The sequence below is a fragment of the Chenopodium quinoa genome, unplaced genomic scaffold (assembly GCF_001683475.1).
Source record: "Chenopodium quinoa cultivar QQ74 unplaced genomic scaffold, ASM168347v1, whole genome shotgun sequence".
Classification (NCBI taxonomy): domain Eukaryota; kingdom Viridiplantae; phylum Streptophyta; class Magnoliopsida; order Caryophyllales; family Amaranthaceae; genus Chenopodium; species Chenopodium quinoa.
In genome coordinates, this window is record NW_018743920.1 from 1,477,975 (window position 1) to 1,497,910 (window position 19,936).

The following is a 19,936-nucleotide window of genomic DNA, read 5'->3' on the forward strand; positions in this document are numbered from 1 at the left end:
TGTGGAATGGTAGTTTGGTGTAAGAATGAAAAATGTAAAAAAAAAAAAAAATGTAAATTAAAAAAATTCGTTGCGTAAACCTCAAGTTTATAATATTACTCGAAAATGATAATTTTAAAAATGGAATATTTCGAGGCATAAAAAAATAAAGAGACAAACGTGACAATCACAATGTCATAATGCATGGAAGGTTCAATGTTTCAATAATGCTTAGAAAGGTCTAGCATTTTTTTTTGGCCGTATTCCACGCGTCCGTAGTTGCGTACTTTTTTTTGGCCGTATTCTACGCATTCATATTTACGCATTTGCGGTATTTCCAAGAAGCAGATGGCAGTATATGAATTCATCAAGTTGGTTATATGTTATGTAAGGCATCATAATTTCATATTAATACTCCATAATATATTGTTTACATTGTTTATAATTTTATTTATAATACTCCATAATATATTGTTTACATTGTTTATAATTTTATTGATATAAATAAGGAAAATGCTATACATAGGACATAGCCCTTAGACTACCTATAAGCATTAAATACACACACTAAAAAATCGTATAAATTTAGGAAATCATAAAAATATAAACACTAATTACACTGACTTACGCGTGTTTTTGTCATAAATTTCTAATTTTATACAATTTTCAAGAGTATATTTAAGGCTACATATAGCATTACCCTATAAATAATGTTAGTTATATTACCTCACGCAAAGCTAGTAACTTGAATTGACATCTTTTTATTTTACTTTTTCATTTTATTGACTTATTGAGTAGTAATTTACATATTTATAATTTAATTTAAACATATTCTTTACTAGTACAAAGTAATTAAAGGTATCAACTTTGCATGTCCAAAATAATTAAAAAATATTAATCAGAGTTGCACATTATCTACTTGCGTGAGAGTCAAAGTATTAATTGAAGTTGTAAGTTAATTAGAGTGTGAATGTTTATAATTTTGGTACACTAAATAGAGGGTGACATCGCATATCGTACTAGTGCTAAATACCTACTTTGAATTTCATCGATATCACTACTCTCTAAGGCTTTGTATACGAAAGGATGGAGAAGATGGATCTTTTTAATGGCAACACTAACTTTTAATTATACCAATAACTAATAATTTGAATATTGTTATGTTAGTAGATTACTTATATTTTCATAGTATCAAAAGATAATGATTATTATCAAAGTTGTACGTTAGTAAATGTAATAGCTAAAATCAACCTTTTGAATGAATAGTAAACCTCTTTTCTCTTTTTGACTACTAATTTTAAACATACTTTCTACTAGAGAGATATCTACCCATGCAATTGAGTTATTTGGTTTTCCTTGTATATAAGAATTGTTTCGGATGAAAACAATAGGACCTTCGGCTGGTCCTTTATGGTGGGAGAAGACTGATCTCGGTCCAAGTAGTGATTGGGCCGAGGATTTCCTACACAACAAATACACGTAAACTCGCCTCGGGGGTTGTGCCGAGGAAGGCCCATCCGATGCTAAAGTCAATTCAGTGTTTTGAGAGAAAAGCTATGCAAGAGAATTAATGCTTGAGGCTTGAATTGAATAAATGCTGAGTGAGATAATTGAAGGCTCTTATACCTTACTCAAATAGGTGAACTGGGCCGCAAGGTCAGATGGGCTTGCCATGTTAACTGGGCTTGACTGACTTGGCATGTTTTAGAGAGTTAAACCTTGCTTTTGGGATTTTGTAATTAAAACATTTGGACCAGCCCAATTGGATGGAATTGGACCCAAACAACTTGCCTCCCAGACCCGATTCGGAAGCATGACAGGTCGGGTTTTGACTTGCAAAATGGAGGGAAGTAAATGGTTCAATTTAAATTTGGATGGTTATTGAGGTAATAACTGCCGTTTTGGGAGAATAATTAGGGAATTTTGAAGGTTTAGTGGGTAGTTAACTAGGGAAGGTGATTAACAGTTGCATTAAAGTGGAGTTAGTGGGGTTTTTAGTGGTACGGACTCTAGGAATTCTCACTTCCGGAAAACTATTTTAACCACTCATCCCACTCTTTCTCCTCATTTCTTGCAAACTCTTCCCATTTTTCATTATCCTCTCTGCGTACCCGATTTCCTTTCTTCAATTATTCTCTGCAACCTCGAGTCTAAGAATGAAGTTCGTTGCCCCGAGCATATAGATCGGCGAATTTTGCGACTGACAGAGGTAATTTTCTCCGAAACTTGTTCGGATTTCTTTAAATTTTGAAGCATCCCCTTTCTTCCCGATTTCTCGATTTTTCGGACAAAAATGGCTCAAGAACGAGGGAAGAGATCGGTAGTTGCTGAAGAGGAAGAGGAAACTCCTCAATTACTTCCTTGGCGCAATCGACCACTTGGGTCGATGCCGCCTTTGAGCAATCGAATCCCTCGTCCTAGGATGGAAGCTGGGGCTGCTTTGGGCGAGGCTCCCATTGCGATAGTACCGCTGACATCAGTGCCTTTCCGAGGCTCGGAAGAAGCTAGCACTTCCGACAGCGGCTCGCTGACTAGGCCCTGTGACTTGCCAGCTGGGGTCATAAAGTGGGATAACCCCCCCGAAAACTATGGGCTGATGACCACCGCTCCGTTTGACTGGTAGGTCAACGGGGGTGCTCTCCATTGCCTGGCCGAACAAATTGAAGTATTCTATGGCATTATGGAAGAGGATGGGTATTGGTACCGAATGCCCACTGTTGAGGACAGGATTCGTCGGCCCCCTCTTGGTTACATTGGGTGTACACCAGACAGCTGCAGTTCGAGATCCGATTTCCTCTGCACTCCTTCGTGGTCGAAGTGCTGAACGGGTACAACATTTCGTTGTGCCAGCTAACCCCCTCCAGCATATGAAGAATGATGACGTTCCTTTGGGTGTGCCTTTTCTATGGATTCGCACCGAGCATCCATGTCTTCATAAAACTTCATAAACTGATGCCGAACCAGCAATCAGATGAGCATCATGGCGCTGGGTGTTAGCGGATTGAGACTCAAATAGGGTACCTTACCACCTGGCCGAATGATACTTCGGATAAGGACTGGCGAGGCTAGTGGATTTGGGTTCGGGCCCTTACTGAGGAGGTTTCGATGCCAAAGAAAAGGAGCTGCTGACCCTTTTCGGCAAGAAGAGGAATCCGGGGGGCATTGGCCGAATGGCCCAAGTGCCAGCAACTTGGCTGTCATGCTACCACTACATCTTCCAAGAGAAGATGCTTATTGTTGTCGACCTCAGCCGAAAGTACCAGGATGGTAAGGAGTTCAGCTAGGGTCGAAAGCCTTTGTTTTTTCTTTTCTGCTTTTATTAACTACCTTTTTCGTGCTGATTAACCTTTTGTTTTTTGTTTTTCAGTGCTGCACGAAGGGAACTGCGACATTGATTATAACAAGCTCGGCATCAACGCTGCTAGGCATGTGACGAGGAATGCCCCAGCCATTACTGATCCTTTGGCTCGGGCCCCCTCTCTGCGCCAGTCAACGCTTGAGATAGTCAAGCCCGCCAAGTATTCGAGGTAGAAATCTTGGTTTTTGAAGAGGGATCCTTTCTACCGCTTGGGCCCAAAAGAACAAGTAGCCGCTGCCGCTGCTACTGTGAGGGCAGGAAACTTTGCTGGAGTTTCCGAACAAAGTGCTGAGCTATCCACCTTTATTGCTGAAACTCAAGTGCTCAGCGTAGAAGACAAACAACTACTGAAGACTTTGGTGAGTCTCAACCTTTCTCTTCTTTCTTTTTCCCCTTGCCATTACTAAGCTTCGGCTTGGAAATTTATTTTTTTATTTTTATTTTTTTATGATGCTCATACTGCTCTTTGCCCCTCTGTCTCTTCTGCTGCAGTCTGACGAAGAAGAAGGAGACAAGGGAGAGCTAGCCGAGAAATCATCTTCTTCGAACGAGTCTTCCGACGAGGAAATGGCTGGACAGAAAAGAAGGAGAGCCGTCATAAATCCTAGGCAGTTTCAAACTGCCGAGCCTGCTGCAAAGAGACCTCGGCTGGATGAGGTCCAGGCCGAGGTGGCTAAAGGGAAGACTTCTCCTCCTCTCGAGATTCGGGACGAGGAAGTTCAGCAGAGGACTCCCCCAAATTTAACTCCCTCTCCATCTTCTCGGCATGTAGCCGAACCTTTTCCTGATGAGGTTCAGAAAGAGGTTGATGCGCTGATCATCTAGCCTGAGGATGATGACGTGAAAATACTGGATGAGAGGCCCAAAGACTTTAAGCAGGCTGATGAAAGAGTTGAAGAAGCGAAGAACTTTGATTTTCCTTCGACTTCGGCTGGAAACTCCTTCAAGACCATCCAGTCTTTTGAGATGGGGTTTGAGTCTGCCCCATTATCGTCCATTCTAGACACTGCTAGGAACGCTCTCCTCTCTCACTGGACCTCGTCAATCGAGTACTTCGGTGACCTGTCAGGCCTTTCCTAATTAGAGAAGGCGAAGGTCTAGTCTCTTCAGGCCGTAGCTAGGATGTCCGAGCCCTTCGCGAGGGTTCCAGACCCATTTGCTGAGAACCAGAAGCTGCTGATGCAGGTAAATCTGCTTATACTTAAGCTTTTTTATTTAAGTTTTTAACTTAAGTCTTCTTCTATTTCTTCTTTTTCACTTAAGCTTTCTCGCTTAAGTTTTATAACTTAAGTTCTCTTTTTTTTTTTTTAACTTCGGCTAATGTACCTTTCGACCTTGCAGGTCGTTCATAACCATTTCATGGCTATGGAAATGAACGTTGAGCTGAAGGGTAAGGCGGAGAAGGCCGAAGAAGCTGAGTGTCGAGCTCGACTTGCTGAACTGAAGAGCCAAAAGGCCGAAGAAGAATCTGCTCCCAGCCGAACTCAGATGGATGCAATGGCTACTAGCTTCCGCAACTTCTGCCGAGAAATTGAATAGTCCATATTTCCTTGGATTCACGAAGGCCAGGCCTTGATCCAGGAGGATAGGGCTCAGATATTCCCAGCTTCAAGGCTCGGATCGAGTAGAAGATGCGAATGGAGGCTGAGGCTCGGCAAAAGATGACCGAGGAATTTACTGAGAGGGCTGCTCTAATTCAAACCGAAGCTAAGCAGAGGGAGCATGAGCTGGAAGCTGAGGTTCAGCAGCTAAGGGATCGGTTGGAAACCAAGGGTTCAGAACTTTCTAAAGCCAAGACTGAGCTTGATGGAGTCCAAAGTCAGCTGGAAATGCAGACTGATAAGGCTACTAAGGCTCAGGCTGAGCTTGAGGCTACCCAAAAGTTGCTGCACGGCAGAATCTATACCCAAGATCAGTATGATATGGGTTTTGATAATGGCTTTAAGGTAGCTCGGCGCCTGGCTTTCCATGCTGATCTAAGCACCAACTGGGACGCAGCTGAAGAATGGTCATTGGATCCGACCACCCTAATTTGCACATTGCCCTCGATGCTGAGGTTGCTTTCCTCAACCGTCTGGCCAAAGCTGAAGCCCAAGCTGAGAGGGAAGCTGAAGAAGCTAAGAAGAAAGAACCTCAGCCCGCTTCCTCTTCAGCTAGTGTTGAGACTTCCAAGGGCCCAGCTGCTTAGCCCGATTTAGTTGTTGCTTAAGCATAGGGATTCAGACAGTCGTCTTTAGAATCATGTGGATCAACTTGCGCTGAACTGGTAATTCTGCCGCATCTGCTTTTGCCTTGATTTTTGCCTCAACTTGCCATGATTTGTACAAACTTATTTTTGCTTACTTTAAGTATTTGTACTTAGTTCGGCAGCTGTGTTTTCCACTTGTGGTCGGCTGCCGATTTAGGTTTCGTTATACTTGACTTTGAAACCCTTAATTTAAATTTATTGAAGCTTTGCTATGCTTTTCTCTTCCATTACCTCGCTTTCTTTTCCTATGCCTTGCTCTTTTCGTACTGTCTTTCTTGCTTTTTTGCAAAAAATTTCTAAGTACTGAACTTCAGCTCGGAACTGTCTAGCTGAGTGCCTCTTGCCCCCCTTTAGAAATCTGAAGTTGTGATCTTCGGGTTTTTGAGGTGCTTGCTTCAACTTTTTTGATACAACCGAGGCTTTTGCCTTGGCAAATTTTTTGTAACAATTCCAATTTGAAGTTTCTGCTCTTTTTCTTTTCTCTTCTATTTTGTTTCTGAAGGATCTGATTTCGTTGTTCTGAAGTCTTAAACTCCGAGAACCATATTATCCTAATCCTTATAACTCATCCGAGGGAATAACTATCCGAAACACAACGCCAGGGAACTAATTCATCCGAAGTACAATGCCTCATTAGGCAATAAATCGGGGGTGCAATCATTATTCCAGGAACTGACTCATCCGAAGTACAATGCCTCATTAGGCAATACTTCGGGGGTGTAATCATTGTTCCTATTTTTTAGGCGATGTTTCAGATTCGTTCATGGCCTCTTTGCCCGGAGGAACTGATTCGCCTGAAGTACAGTGCCTCATTAGGCAATACTTCGGGGGTAAAATCATTTATCCTCATCTCAACAGGTTTTACGGCTTGCCGAAGTATAATGCTTCATAAGGCAATACTTCGGGCAACGCCGAAAGAAAACCTTGAATTTTAAAAAAAAAACATAGAAGACAGAAAAATAAAAACTTGCTAAATTTAAAGAAATGGTGGCTCAAAGGCCATTCATTAATCAGAAAGATGCACTTACATAGATTGTTCTTCCCCGAAGGGCTTTACACATGATATTTCTTAAGCACATCTGTGTTCCAGTGGCTTTTCAGCTCCGTTCCATCCAACTGCCGAAGTCGGTATGTTTCTGGCTGGAGCTCGTCATAAAATTTCATAGGGTCCCTCCCAAGTGGCTAAGAGTTTCCCATGAATGCGACCTTTTTGCACAGCTGCAGCATTCCGGAGAACAAGATCCCCAATTTTGAAAAGTCTTGCGTGGACTCTTCGGTTGTAAAATTTGCTGATTCTTTGCTCATATGCAGCCATTCTGTCTCGGACCGAATCTCTGACCTCGTCCAGAAATTCAAGGGATTCTTTCATGAGTTGCTCATTTTCTTCGGTCGAGAAGAGATTTTCTCGCGAACTTTCTGTGCCAATTTCCACTGGAAAAACGGCTTCGGGTCCATACACCAATTCGAAAGGTGAATGTCTGCCTCTTTTTTGGTTGTCCGAAGTGACTAGAGGGTTCCTGGAAGTCCCTCTATGCACTAAGATTTTTGATCTTCAACTCTCTCCTTGAGAGCGTTGAGAATTTGTTTGTTTGCAGCTTGGCTTGACTATTACTCTGCGGATAACATACCGCAGAATATGCCAACTTGATGCCAAACTGATCAGTTTACCGCTTTAGCGGCAAATTATCAAACTGCCTCCCATGATCGAAGACAAAGACCTTCGGCATTCCGAAGCGAGGTGATAATGTTTTGCCAGATGAACTTCGTGATACTTTGCTCTGTGATGTTCGAGGCTGCCTTGGCCTTAATCCATTTGCTGAAATAGTTTATGCTATCTATCAGCCATCTTTTTTTAAATGGAGCACCGGGAAACGACCCCAAGATATCTAGTCCCCATTGAGCAAATAGAAGCGGGTTCAGAATCGACTGAAGATCTCGGGCTGGCTGATGAATGACTGGTGCGAATTTTTTTACATTTTTTGCATTTTCTGACCAGCTTCTTAGCGTCGAGAATCATGGTGGGCCAATATTACCCAGCCCTCAATGCCTTGTGGGCTAAAGCCCATCCCCCAATGTGATTTCCACAGATGCTGAGGTGGATCTTTCGAAGGATGTAGTCAGCATCTGTCGGTCCCACGTATTTTAATAGTGGAGCTGAAAAGGACTTTTTAGCAGCTCTCGTATGAAGATGATGAACATTGAACTGATTTCTCTTCAGTTTGGAGGCTAAGTTCCGGTCTTTGGGAATTTCTCCCCGAAGCTTGTAAGCTAGGATGGGGTCCATCTAGTTCGGCTAATGTGTGACGCAGCATATCTCAGGTGATTCGTCCACACTTTTTTCTCGGCGCACCTCCACATATACAGATCAGTTCAGCTCCTTTAGAGTTGAACTTGCAAGTTTGGAGAGCACATCGGCTTGTGCGTTCTGACCCCTTGGGATCAGCTCGACTTCAAGGGTTCTCAGCTTCGCAATGACTGTTTTGATCTTTGCAAAGTAAGCTATCATTGAGGGCTCTTTGGCCTCATATTCACCTCAGATATGATTTGCGACAAGCTGAGAGTCTGTCTTTAAACAGACGTGTTCGGCCTCCAATGTTATGCACAACTCTAAGCCAACGTTTGCTGCTTCATATTCAGCTTCATTATTTGAATCCTTGAATGAGAATTTCAGTGCATATTCAAAGGACTTGCCTTCGGGCGAGGTTACAACTACCTCTGCCCCCAAACCATTTACGGTGGAGGATTCATCCGTGAAAATAGTCCACACTTTCTTTTCCTCGTCCAGCGTCTCTTGATAAGAACACTCGGCCAGGAAATCCGCCAAGGCTTGAGCCTTGATGGCTGCTTTCGGCTGGTAACTAATGCTGAACTCGGTGAGCTCGAAGGCCTACTTTGCTAGCCTACTTGATTTTTCAACTTTGCCGATGACTTTTTCCAGCGGTTGATCTGTTAAGACCACTATTTGATGGCAATCAAAATAGGGCCTCAGCTTCCAAGCGGCTACCACTACTTCATATGCATCTTTTTCGAGTAGGGGGTAGCGAGTCTCGGCATTCGTCAGAGTATGACTGACGAAGTAGATCGGCTGCTGAATTTTTTCTTTTTCCCTCAGAAAAACCGCGCTTATAGTGGCCAGGCTAACTTCCACATATAAGTACAGAGTTTCTCTTTCGACTGGGTGTGCCAGCGTCGGGAGTTGAGCCAGATGCTCACGGAGTTTCTTAAAGGCTTCTTTTTGCTCATCTTCCCATATGAGCTCTTTAGATTTAGGGACTTTTAGTGCTTTGAAGAAGGGCAACCCTTTATCCGAGGCTCTAGAGATGAACTTGGACAGGGAAGCCATTTTACCAGTGAGGCGTTGAACGTCCCTCTTTGTTCTCGGCTCGGGAAGTTTGAGTGTTGCCTGAACTTTGGCGGGATTGGCATCAGTCCCCCTTTTGCTGACCATGAAGCCGAGGAACTTTCCTGACTTTACGCCGAAGACACACTTCTTCAGATTCAGCTTCATTTGATGCATTCTAAGGGTGGGGAAGGTTTCGGCCAGGTCCGTGACATGGTCTTGGTCCTTTTTGCTTTTGACGATCGAATCGTCAACATAGACTTCCATGTTATGGCCTTTTTGCTCGACGAAGACCTAATCAATCAACCTTTGATATGTTGCCCCCGCATTCTTCAATCCAAAGGGCATCATTTTATAGTTATACACCCCGGCATTTGTAACGAAGGCCGTTTTTTCTCGGTCATCGGGATGCATGAAGATCTGATGATACCCCGAGAATGCATCCATGAAACTAAGCAGGGCATGCCCACTTGTCGAGTCGACTAACTGATCGATCCTCGGCAAGGGATAAAAGTCCTTCGGACAGGCCCTATTTAGATCCGTGAAGTCAACACACATTCTCCAGGTGCCATTTGCCTTTTGAACCATCACTACATTGGCCAACCATTCCGGATATTGGTAAGGTTCAATGAAACCAACATCTAGGATTTTTTTGACCTTGGCTGTGATGTCTTGGTTCTTATTTGCAGAGTAGTTCCCCTTCTTTTGCTTAACTGGTCGACATGTGGGGTCGACATTAAGCTTGTGAGAGATGAGGTCTGCTGCCGAGAAAGCGAACACATCTTTGTTGTCCCGAAAGAGTTGGATAAGTTCAACGCGAACGCTCGGATCAAGTTCGAGTCCGATGCTGACAGATTTTTCCGTATCCCTTTCGGCCAACTCTATTGATTCAGTCTGATGATCCAGTTCCATAGCTTTGGAACTAGACTCTTCGCAATCTAGCCTGCTGTCAATATCAACAGGCTTCCCAGACTTCTGCTGGTGCTCTGAGTCTTTCGGCTTAGATGATGAACCAGCTTTTTCTTTCCCCATAGATTTTTCTTTTGTTGGGGTAGTACCTTGGGCCGAAGCACTTAAGCCTTTAGGCATTTTTGCGTATCAATCCTTTTCTCTCTCTTCCTCATCATCCCTGTCGTCGCGGTAACTTTTGGGTGGCTTGAGGTGGTTACATCTTCGGGCCTCCATTTGGCTGCCTTGAACTCTTTCGGAGTGTCCCTCGTCCGAGACATATATCATCATCGGATGGTATGTCGAGACAACTCTTTGAATCTCATGAATTATGGGTCTCCCCATAATCACATTGTACACAGACGGAACGTCCACGACCAAAAACTTGGCCATGATATTCCGGGCTGTTTGGCCTTTGCTAATGGTGATAGGAAGAGAAATCTTCCCATCAGGATATGTTGAAGAACCATTGAATCCAAATACCGGGAAGGGTACTGGAGTCAGGTGCTTGGTCTCCAACTTCAGCTGGTAAAGGCTCCCCGAAAGAGGATATTCGCACCACTACCACCATCGACGAGAGTTCGCCAGACGTTGTAGTTCTTGATGCCCGTAACAATTACCAGCGGGTCATCATGGGGGTATACCACCCCCGACAGTCTTCGACTGTGAACGTGATGTTCGGCACCGGAGACTTGGGTGCTCGGATGTCAGCATGATTCACTTGATGGGTCAAGCCCCTCAAGTGGCGTTTTAACGCATTCCGAGAGCAGGTTCCTCCGGAAATGAAAAGGATGTTAAGATTGTCTTTGCCTTGCGGCTTGTCTTTTTTCCAGGGAAACCCAGATCTCGCCGAGGATCTTTTTCGGCTCTTTTCTCTTCGAAGCGATCCGCGAGATATTTTTTCAAGTAGCCCTTTCGGACCATATCCTCGATCTGATCTTTCAACTGGAGGCAGTTCTCGGTATGATGTCCAGGAGATTCATGGAACTCACACCACCGGTCTTTGCCTTTCTGCTGATGCCACGGTGGGAGTGGCCTTGGCACGCGGAAGGGCGAGAGGAGTGTACGATTCATATCTCCCCGTGAATGGGGTTTTTTCTTTCTTCGCCCAGGAGCCGAGGGCAATTCTGAGGCTTTCGCCTTCCCTTTTCTCTTGCCCTGGCCCAAGGACTGCTGTCCTTTTGCCTTCCTAGCACCGGATTGGGACTGGGATTTGATTTTGTTCCATTCTTTGGCCCGGATGTATTTATCAGAGACATCTAGAGCTTCCTCCAAGGTCTGCGGTGGATGCGTAACCATGAAGTCAAGGAACTTTCCAGCTTGCAGGTCGTTCCGCAATGCGAAAACGGCTAGCCCTTGGTCCAGACTTGTTATTCTGGATAACTCGTTTTGGCAAAACGAGTTAGATAATCTCGGAGGCTCTCATCCTCCCCTTCCTGCAGACCCATCAGCTCTGTTCAGAATGCGAAGTGCATGCATCACAATGGATCGAAGGATAACAAATAAAGAATTTATGGCGACTCTTCTCAGATAACATCATGATATTCAGTACAATATACTCCATATCATTAAGGGAATGAAAATGAGCAAGGGATCATGCAAAACAAGCAAGCATTCTTAAAAGTGAAATGTCATGATATTTCTGAATGCTACTTACAAGTTACGACTATTTCGTAACAAATAAGTAGGACAAGAAAGTAGCATTGTTTGCCTGAAGTTCCGCACAACAAATAAGCAAGATAAGACAGTAGCATTGTTTGTCTGAAGTTCTGCAAAAATCCATGCTAAGAAATTAGGGGCGAGCAAAAAATTATTTCCAGCAAGAAAGCAGGAGACACTAAAATAGTAGTATAATGTTTATTCGTGGTAATCAGACCTACTTTCTGCAGTTGGTAATACCATCAACGGAACTCATTTACAAAAGAAATGATAAATGGACCATAAGGCACCAGCTATCGAATCTAACAATAACGTAACAATATGGTATAGGAAGAACTGGAAGAGGAATAATTTGTTAGATAAAGAATACATTAGCATATAGTAAGAGGTCACGAATCAAACACCATATCTGTGCTCTTCATCCTATCAGTTCCAACAAGTGATATTCTATCGTCATACACATCAACATACCCAAATGCATCCGAACTGGGAGGACACTCAAGGGCTGCTTCGAAAATACGGTGGTGGACCCCATGGGAATCAACCGAGTAACCCCCTCTATGTTCGTGGCCACCAAGGCAGACTTTTACACACTTGTATTTGCGTATAACATCCATCACTTCATTGTAATTCCATAGAAGTGCTTCAGGTGTTGTTGCGCCAGGATCTAGAGGCAGGTGACAGCAGATGATCACCTTCTGTTTCAGATCAGTTGCATTCTGGAGGACTTGATCTAACCATTCCAGCTGTTCCCTTCCAATTGCTCCGTTGAACATCAGAAACCTTCTTTCAAGATCACTGAGTCCAACAGGACTATTTTTATCTAAGTTCGGGTTCTTTTCCTTGAGAAATCTCACAGCTTCCATTGATTTTGGATGATCTTGAGGCCAACCTATGACACTAATATCATAGCCATCAAGAACAACTAATCGGTAACCAGGTGTTGGTGAAAAATCATAATAAGCGCTGCAATCATGACTTGGAATCTTCAATAATGGGAGTAGCGTTTCACGAGAAAGATTATAAAGGCAGTGGTTGCCAATCATGTGGTATACAGGGCCATTGAATTCTTCAAATTTGGAAGCAACCATCTTTACAGCATTTAGAGACTGGTCCTTAGGGCAGAATCCATCAACAATGTCGCCAAAATTGACAGCAAAACTAAGATTTTGGAGGCTATTCCATTTCTGGACCGCCCTTTCCAACACAAGTACACTGTGTCTGTAATATCGAGGCACACCAAGAAAGGAGCGACCGTCAGGAATATCAGCATATTGAACATCTGATATAACTCCAAAAGGGAAGAGGGGCTGTTTACCCTGAGCAGTGATTAACCCCATTCAATCAAAAGCAAATTGACCTAACAAATGACGAAAGCCCAAATTAGAATTCCTACTCTGGAAATATCAAGAGAGGAAAAGAAAGGGAGTGGGAAGAAAGAGATAACAAATACGAAGTAATTGACATACAAGTCTAGATGCTGAATATGTAAGTTCTTACACAAACATAGTACAAAGACCAAAAAAAAAAAGCATCCAAACATAAACAATTGAGATATGGGGAAGGAAAGGCATTGTGGCGACTGGGGAGGGCCCTGGAGTGAATGGAGGTTAAACTTTATAGGAAATTTGAGCTGAAATTGGCCAGAATGAGAGCATAAAACAAGGTTTGATAAAAAAAATCTTAACAGGAAATAGGACGGTCAATGTAGAACACAGAAGAACTGCCACTCAGAAATGGTTCTCTGAAACTTTTTCATATAAGAATATCAAATGAACTGGTGCTTGGAAGTTGGAACAGAGCCACACGTGCAGGGTAATCACTGTTGTGGCAGCCAATCTTTACAAGGATCATAAGTAATACTCTGTCACCAGTAAAATGAAAGTTAAAAATCTACAAATTACATATAACTACCTGGATCAAGAAGGCATCAATAACTTCTTGCATTTGAAAGTACTCCATATATTGTAACATTGGATGATGAATGACAAAAGAATTGTCCTGGATTCCAAATCTCAATACAAGCATAACAAAATAATCAATCCTTGTCTTCACCTAATCTTAAGTATGACATCATAGTGCTTATGCTTGATACAAGCTTTCCCCAAAAGTCCAGTCCTTAGTGAGCAATACAGTAGGAATCAAGCAAAACTTAAGCACTGACATTGAGACGTTCACAACATTGTCTCCCCCTTTTTTGAAACTCTAATGGACAAAATGTATTGTTTCAATAAGCTGTCAACAGCTTCTCAGTTGCTCCAAATAATAACCTATTCTACGTCTTTTGAATCAGAGACACATGCAAACCACCTCACTCCAATTACAAAAGAAAAAGTTCAAAAATATTTGAACCTCTGATTAGGAATGATATAGTTTGGTATACCATATGATACTAGAGACTTGGAAAACTTTCAACATAAGCTCAGTTCATTTTGATGGAAAATCATTTTCTACTTTTCTAATGAAAACAATTTTCAATGCAGTGAAAAGAGTTTTCCTTTGTTTATTTATAGGAAAACTTATGATAAAAAGAAAATTGGAAGCAAAAGGGCGGGAGAGGATAGAGGAGAGAAAAAAGAGAAGTGAGGAGTAAAGAGGAAAATGTGGCATACATTCTCTGCAGATCTCTAAAGAATAACTTTCCACCTATGAGAAAATTATTTTACACCCTTTAAAATAACAAAGGAAAATGGAAAAATGGAGGAAAATCATTTTCCAAGATAATTGCTTTCCACTAAAATAAGCGGAGCCATAGATACAAAAAATTCTCGCAATTCTAACAGCAAACCATGTTTGCAAAACAACTTACATTTTTTAGTACAGCTAACTTGACAAACACCTGATAAACATGTCACATAACATGAATATCCAACTCTTCATGATTTCCAACTCAAACACTTGCATATTCACAATCTATTTCAGTAGCACAGTGTAATCTATGTCACATAACGTGAATATTCAACTCTTCAAGATTGATAAGATTCCTCTAGTCCATAGCACAATGTAATCAATTCGTCTCCTTTTCCCCTTTTTCAAACATCTGATTAGCATGATCAAGCTACTTTGTCCTTCGAAAGTGTTGCTAAAATTCACCATCCTAAATTCTCACCGTTCTCTTGGTTCATTCACATGGGAAAATCTAGAAGCCGAAAACACCAACATAAGCTAATATCTGTTTACTTCTATAAAACTCTAAAAACTCCTCAACCCATGGTACATTATATCTTCTCCCAACTAAAAACAACTAGATTCATTGATTTCTATTCTTCGGAACACGATCCAAACCATTCACATCATAACTTGACTAAAATATCCCATAAATTATTCTTGCTAGGCTCAGTGAAATATCACATGTTAGCAACAAACAAGATATTACCTTGTTTACAACGATATGACAAATTTGGCAGGTAAAACTGAACTCTTTATAAATTTAGCAAAAAAAAAAGAAAAACCTTCAATTTCTGCCTGAAATTGAAGTTTTAAGCGAATTTCTAACCCAACAATCAAGCCTAATCGCAAAAATATCACAACCCAAATTGGATTAAGTCACATTAATCTTTTGGGAAGTAGCAAAAATAACCCAATTGATTAAAGCCCTAGAAAATAACTTGATCCCAAAAATTAAAGCTTCTATTGATAAATATGGCCCCCAAAATTAAAAATTTCACAAAATAAATGCTAATTGTGATAAACCCATTATAAATATTGCAAATGTAATGGTGAATCAAACAAAGCAAAGACAGAAATTGGGAAATAAAAAAAGTAAAAATTAATACGCCTAAAAAATAACTCAGGGAAATTAAAGGATGAACAAAGGTGAAGAAATTACCAGTGCCTTTGTAATGCTTAAAATTTGTGAAATAGGCAATGTTAGAGAGAGATCAGTTGATCAGTAGGACATATGATCATATGATGATCTTAAGCAACTTTTGACGCTCCTATGGCAGAAGTAACAACTTTTATTTTATCAGCAAAATTTGTGTACACTCCGCCACGAATAGAAGTTGTCAAAAGTACACCCAACCCGATTCAATCCGAAACCGACCCGAAAAATATTCGATTCAGATTTAAACTCGCGTTGGTACAATAATTTGATATGACTTAACTTTAAAAATTGACCATCCAAACTGATCACATCAGATCCAATCCAAATATCTAAATTGACACCTTTAACCACGATGCAAGATGAACCCAATGTTATTTTTTATTTATATTATTTGTTCTTTTGATATTTAAATGAGTATAACCAATATATTTTTGGAGGCACCTTGTTCATTCGTGTATAAGGATCTCTTTCATATTACAATTTTACAAGGCACCCTTAAGATAGTTGAGTTAGATTTCGATCTACTCATTTTTTGGCCTTTTTTTTTTTTTTTTTTTTGTTTTTGTTTTTAGGGTGTGGGAAAAGTAAACAAGACAACAAATAATTGTTGGTTCGTACACCGAATTAAAGCAGAACGAACATAGTATATAGTTATAAAAACATCATGACTTTATAAAGGAACGTGTCACTAAAATATAAATAACACAGTAATTTCCTAAAAATAGTTTTTTTTAAAAAGGTAAAAGATAATTATTAATTGATTTTTACCAAAAATTTGATGTTAAATCATTTCAAAATATCCCGATATCAATAATTCTTCTATTTACAGTTATTTTCACACAAATATAATTCAAAATTTTCGTTATTAAATTTCAAAAATTCAAAATTCAAAATTTAAGAATATATTATTCTAGTAAAAACAACATAATTTGTATAATTGAAATTTTAATAACTTGGCTCTAACAATAAAGTTTCATCTTCAATCATAATCCTCGATTAAGAATGAGGATGGGTTTGATTAAGTCAGTCTTTGATGAATATGTATACTTTCACGGCTTGTTTAGTAGTTGGAAATCAACGGCCGTAGCGTGACTATTTATGTATACTTTTGTAAAAGAAAAAAATATCATCCTTATTAATGTACATGGAAATGCATCCTTACTGTCCCAAGAATAGTATGTTTCTTCATTATTATTATTATTATTTTTTTTATTTTTTTTTTTACGGAAAAGAATAGTATGTTTCTTGATATACTTTCATGATATATTTTCATTACAGTTGAACATCACCCTTATAGTGGTAATAAAATGTTACAAAAATTTATGTAGAAAAGAGATATTTTAGGGTGAATTATCATTAACATGGATATTGATGTAAGACACTTTTTACAAATTTCTTCTCATCATCACCTACTAAATAGACCGTAAAGGTATTTACAAATTTGGTCCTAAGTTGCAGCTGCCACCGGTCATATATTGTGACAATGCCGGGGCAACCTATGTCAGCGCCAATCCGGTCTTCCACTCCAAAATGAAGCATTTGGCACTAGACTACCATTTCGTTCGTGAAATGTCCAAGCTGGGAACCTACGAGTTGCATATATATCTACAAATGATCAGTTGGCAGTTGCTCTAACAAAGAAACCTCTTCCCAGACAGTCCTACACATCGTTGATATCCAAAATCGGTCTTTCCTCATGGCCGACCGTTTTGCGGGGGCGTATTAAGGGATAAATATATTCCCTCCTCCAATCATGCCACTGATTATGGGATTATCTTTGACTTAGTTATTTTTATTTATCTTTTCCTATAATCATGTATATTCACTTCCGTATATATCTCCTCTCCTTGTATATTTATTTGATTGTATTCTTCTGCAAATTAATCAAGAAATACAGTCTCCAAATTATCTCTTCTCTATAAGATGTAAATTTTAGGAAAATTTGTAAATTACCACCCAAAAATAGTATCAATTTCTAAATAACCACCCATTAAAAAATTTATTTTAAATTACCACCCACTAAAATATTTAATTACGCAGATTACCACCCTTTTTAAATTTCCGGTTGATTTCAGGTGTGTGGAGCCCACAGTCGCTATTGCCCTCCTAATTTTTTTTATTTTTAGTCGATTTCACTATTGTAAGCTACTCCTCTCTCAATTCTCTCAGTCAATTCTCTCTTCAAATTCACCTAACTCCATAAATTCTCACCCACTCTTCAAATTTAGATCCTAAATTGCAGATTAAAACCCTAAATTAGTTTAAGTTGAGAGAAAAATTTGCTCCTGTGTAATTGGGGTTTAGCTTGAAGGTTGTTTGAGAAAATCACCATTGTTAGGGCGTCTGCTGGGGACCACGTGCTGAGTTCATTCACCTGACAATTGCTTGCTGTCAATGGCGACGTCAGAGGTTAGCAATTAATCAACAAGTTTTCCCCAATTTCAGCACAATTAGAACCCTAAATTTAAAGAATGTAATAGGTTACCTGATGCGAATTCACCTCTGAGGTTTCTTCAAGATGTTACAGCAATTACAAGGGGCTGAAATTTGAGGAATTTGGGGAAATTTTGAAGTCCAAATCGCAAATTAGGTTAGGAGAAATGTTATATAGGGGGAAAATCGGGGGGAAATTCAATTGGGAAGGAGAAACTAGCCGTTAGTAGCCGTTAGGAGGGCCCCACTCATCTGAATTCCACCGGATTTTGAAAAAAGGTGGTAATCTGCATAAAAAAATATTTTAGTGGGTGGTAATTTAAAATAAAATTTTAAATGGGTGGTTATTTAGAAATTGATACTATTTTTGGGTGGTAATTTGCAAATTTTCCTAAATTTTATTACCTAACTGAGTAACTGTACGAATAGAGTCACAATTGGACCCTGAGTATTTTTTGTCTTTCCTCGAGAGAAGACTTTGGTTGAACTACTATGAATCCCTCAAAAAATTCATTTGTTGAGCTTGCTTTGGCTGAAGATGAATTTTTTCAAAACAATGGATTCATTTACCATTGGATAAAGACAATAAAACCCAACTCACCTTCCCAAGACATGCACAAACATACTAAGAAGTAAACCTTCACCTTCAAAAGAACTTGGAAAACTATTATTAAAGTGATTGTCTAACCTCCATGAGTCTCAAGTCCTTTGAAATTCTAACTCACACATATCTTCTAAAACATCAGGTACCTCATGTTTTGGTAGTACGTTCTACTTTGGTGTTTGAGGTCAACAAAGTTGTTCCATTTTTTGGGGGCATGGAGAGATAAGGGAGAGTCTTTGTGAATAATTAAACCCATATGCGAGGTGCCATTCAAGTATCGTAGAAGACGATGTAGAGCTTGCATGTGAAGTGCTGTTGGATGTTGCATGTATTGTGCTAATTTGTTGACTGTGAAGGCAATATCAGGCCTAGTGAGGCCAAGATATTGTAGGCTGCCAATGAGTTGTCCATAGATCAGTGTAAACAAATTCTAGAGGAGCAGTGGAAGAAATAGTGGAAGTAGCAAAAGAAAGACGGTGACTTTTATTACAAGCACAGGAATTACAAGCTAAAGTAGACATACTAGAAACATTAAGATTATTAGTAGATATAAGTAAACGAAAGACATTTTGAGATGGGTGACCAAGACGATGGTGCCAATGAAGGGAATTTGATTTTGTGCTTGTGAAAACTGCAGGAGAGTCAGACAGAATTTTGTAGATGTCGGCTTTAGATAGGCCCTGGAATAGTGAGAAAATGACAGAAATATTATTGTCATGACAGAGCTGAGAAAAAGAAATGATATTCTTGGAAATAGCAGGAACAACTAGTACATTATTTTAAGTAAGAGAAGTAGAAAGAGTAATAGAACCAAAGTGCGTAATTGTTAGTCCCGTACCATCACCGACTATAAGTTCCTCAGTGCCATCATAAGGGGAGTGAAGAGAGAGATTATTGAGGTCATTGGTAACGTGATGTGATGCACCACTGTTAAGTAACCAAGGAGACGAGAGTGAGGAGGAGGATGGTGTGAGATTGACAGTGTTGGCCTGAGGTACAGAGGATGGACGGTTGCTGGAGGAAGAGAAGAAATTGGGAGGAGAGGCAATCGAGAATTGTTGTTTGAACAGGGAGCATTGAGTAACAACATGTCCCTGTACGTGACACCATTGACATTTACCTAAGAAAGGACGAGGTTGTTTGTTTTGAGAGTTAGGAGTGGGCTGAATACCGGCTGTAGAAGAGCGAGGAGTGTTACGGTTTTGGTTTCTGGTTGAAACAGCAAAAGCCGTGGCAGGAAGAGAAGAGGAAAAGCGGGTTTGGAGTAAGGAGAGCTATTTGTTAATTAGTTTTTTATGCAACTCCTCAAAAGAAATGGGGTTATCCCTGGCATTCACAGACTCAATAACTAAGGTGTAGGGCTCATCAAGACCAGCGAGGATACGATCAATCAAGTCCTCGTGTTCTTGAGGCTTTCCTAGGGCTGCTAATTGGCCAGTGCAGACTTTAATGTCCTGCATGAATTCGGTTATGGTGCGATTTCCTTTGGTTATTTTAAGGAGTTGTTCCTTGAGTTGTTTGATATGGCCACGACTAGGGGT

At 40.4% G+C, this 19,936-nt stretch overlaps 1 protein-coding gene across 2 annotated transcripts; it reads right to left on the reverse strand.

Moving 5' to 3' along the window:
• Window positions 1-11,706: 11,706 nt before the first annotated feature.
• LOC110687827 (manganese-dependent ADP-ribose/CDP-alcohol diphosphatase-like) lies at window positions 11,707-15,633 on the reverse strand. Of its 2 annotated transcripts, none has more exons than XM_021864471.1 (2): window positions 13,447-15,633; window positions 11,707-12,892 (listed from the first exon to the last, which is right to left on the reverse strand). In XM_021864471.1, the coding sequence occupies exon 2, from the start codon at window positions 12,870-12,872 to the stop codon at window positions 11,922-11,924; it is 951 nt and encodes a 316-aa protein (XP_021720163.1). In that variant the 5' UTR covers window positions 12,873-12,892; window positions 13,447-15,633; the 3' UTR covers window positions 11,707-11,921. The 2 variants fall into 2 exon arrangements, with proteins under 2 accessions (XP_021720163.1, XP_021720162.1); XM_021864470.1 differs by having other exon boundaries at window positions 15,362-15,632.
• Window positions 15,634-19,936: the final 4,303 nt, after the last annotated feature.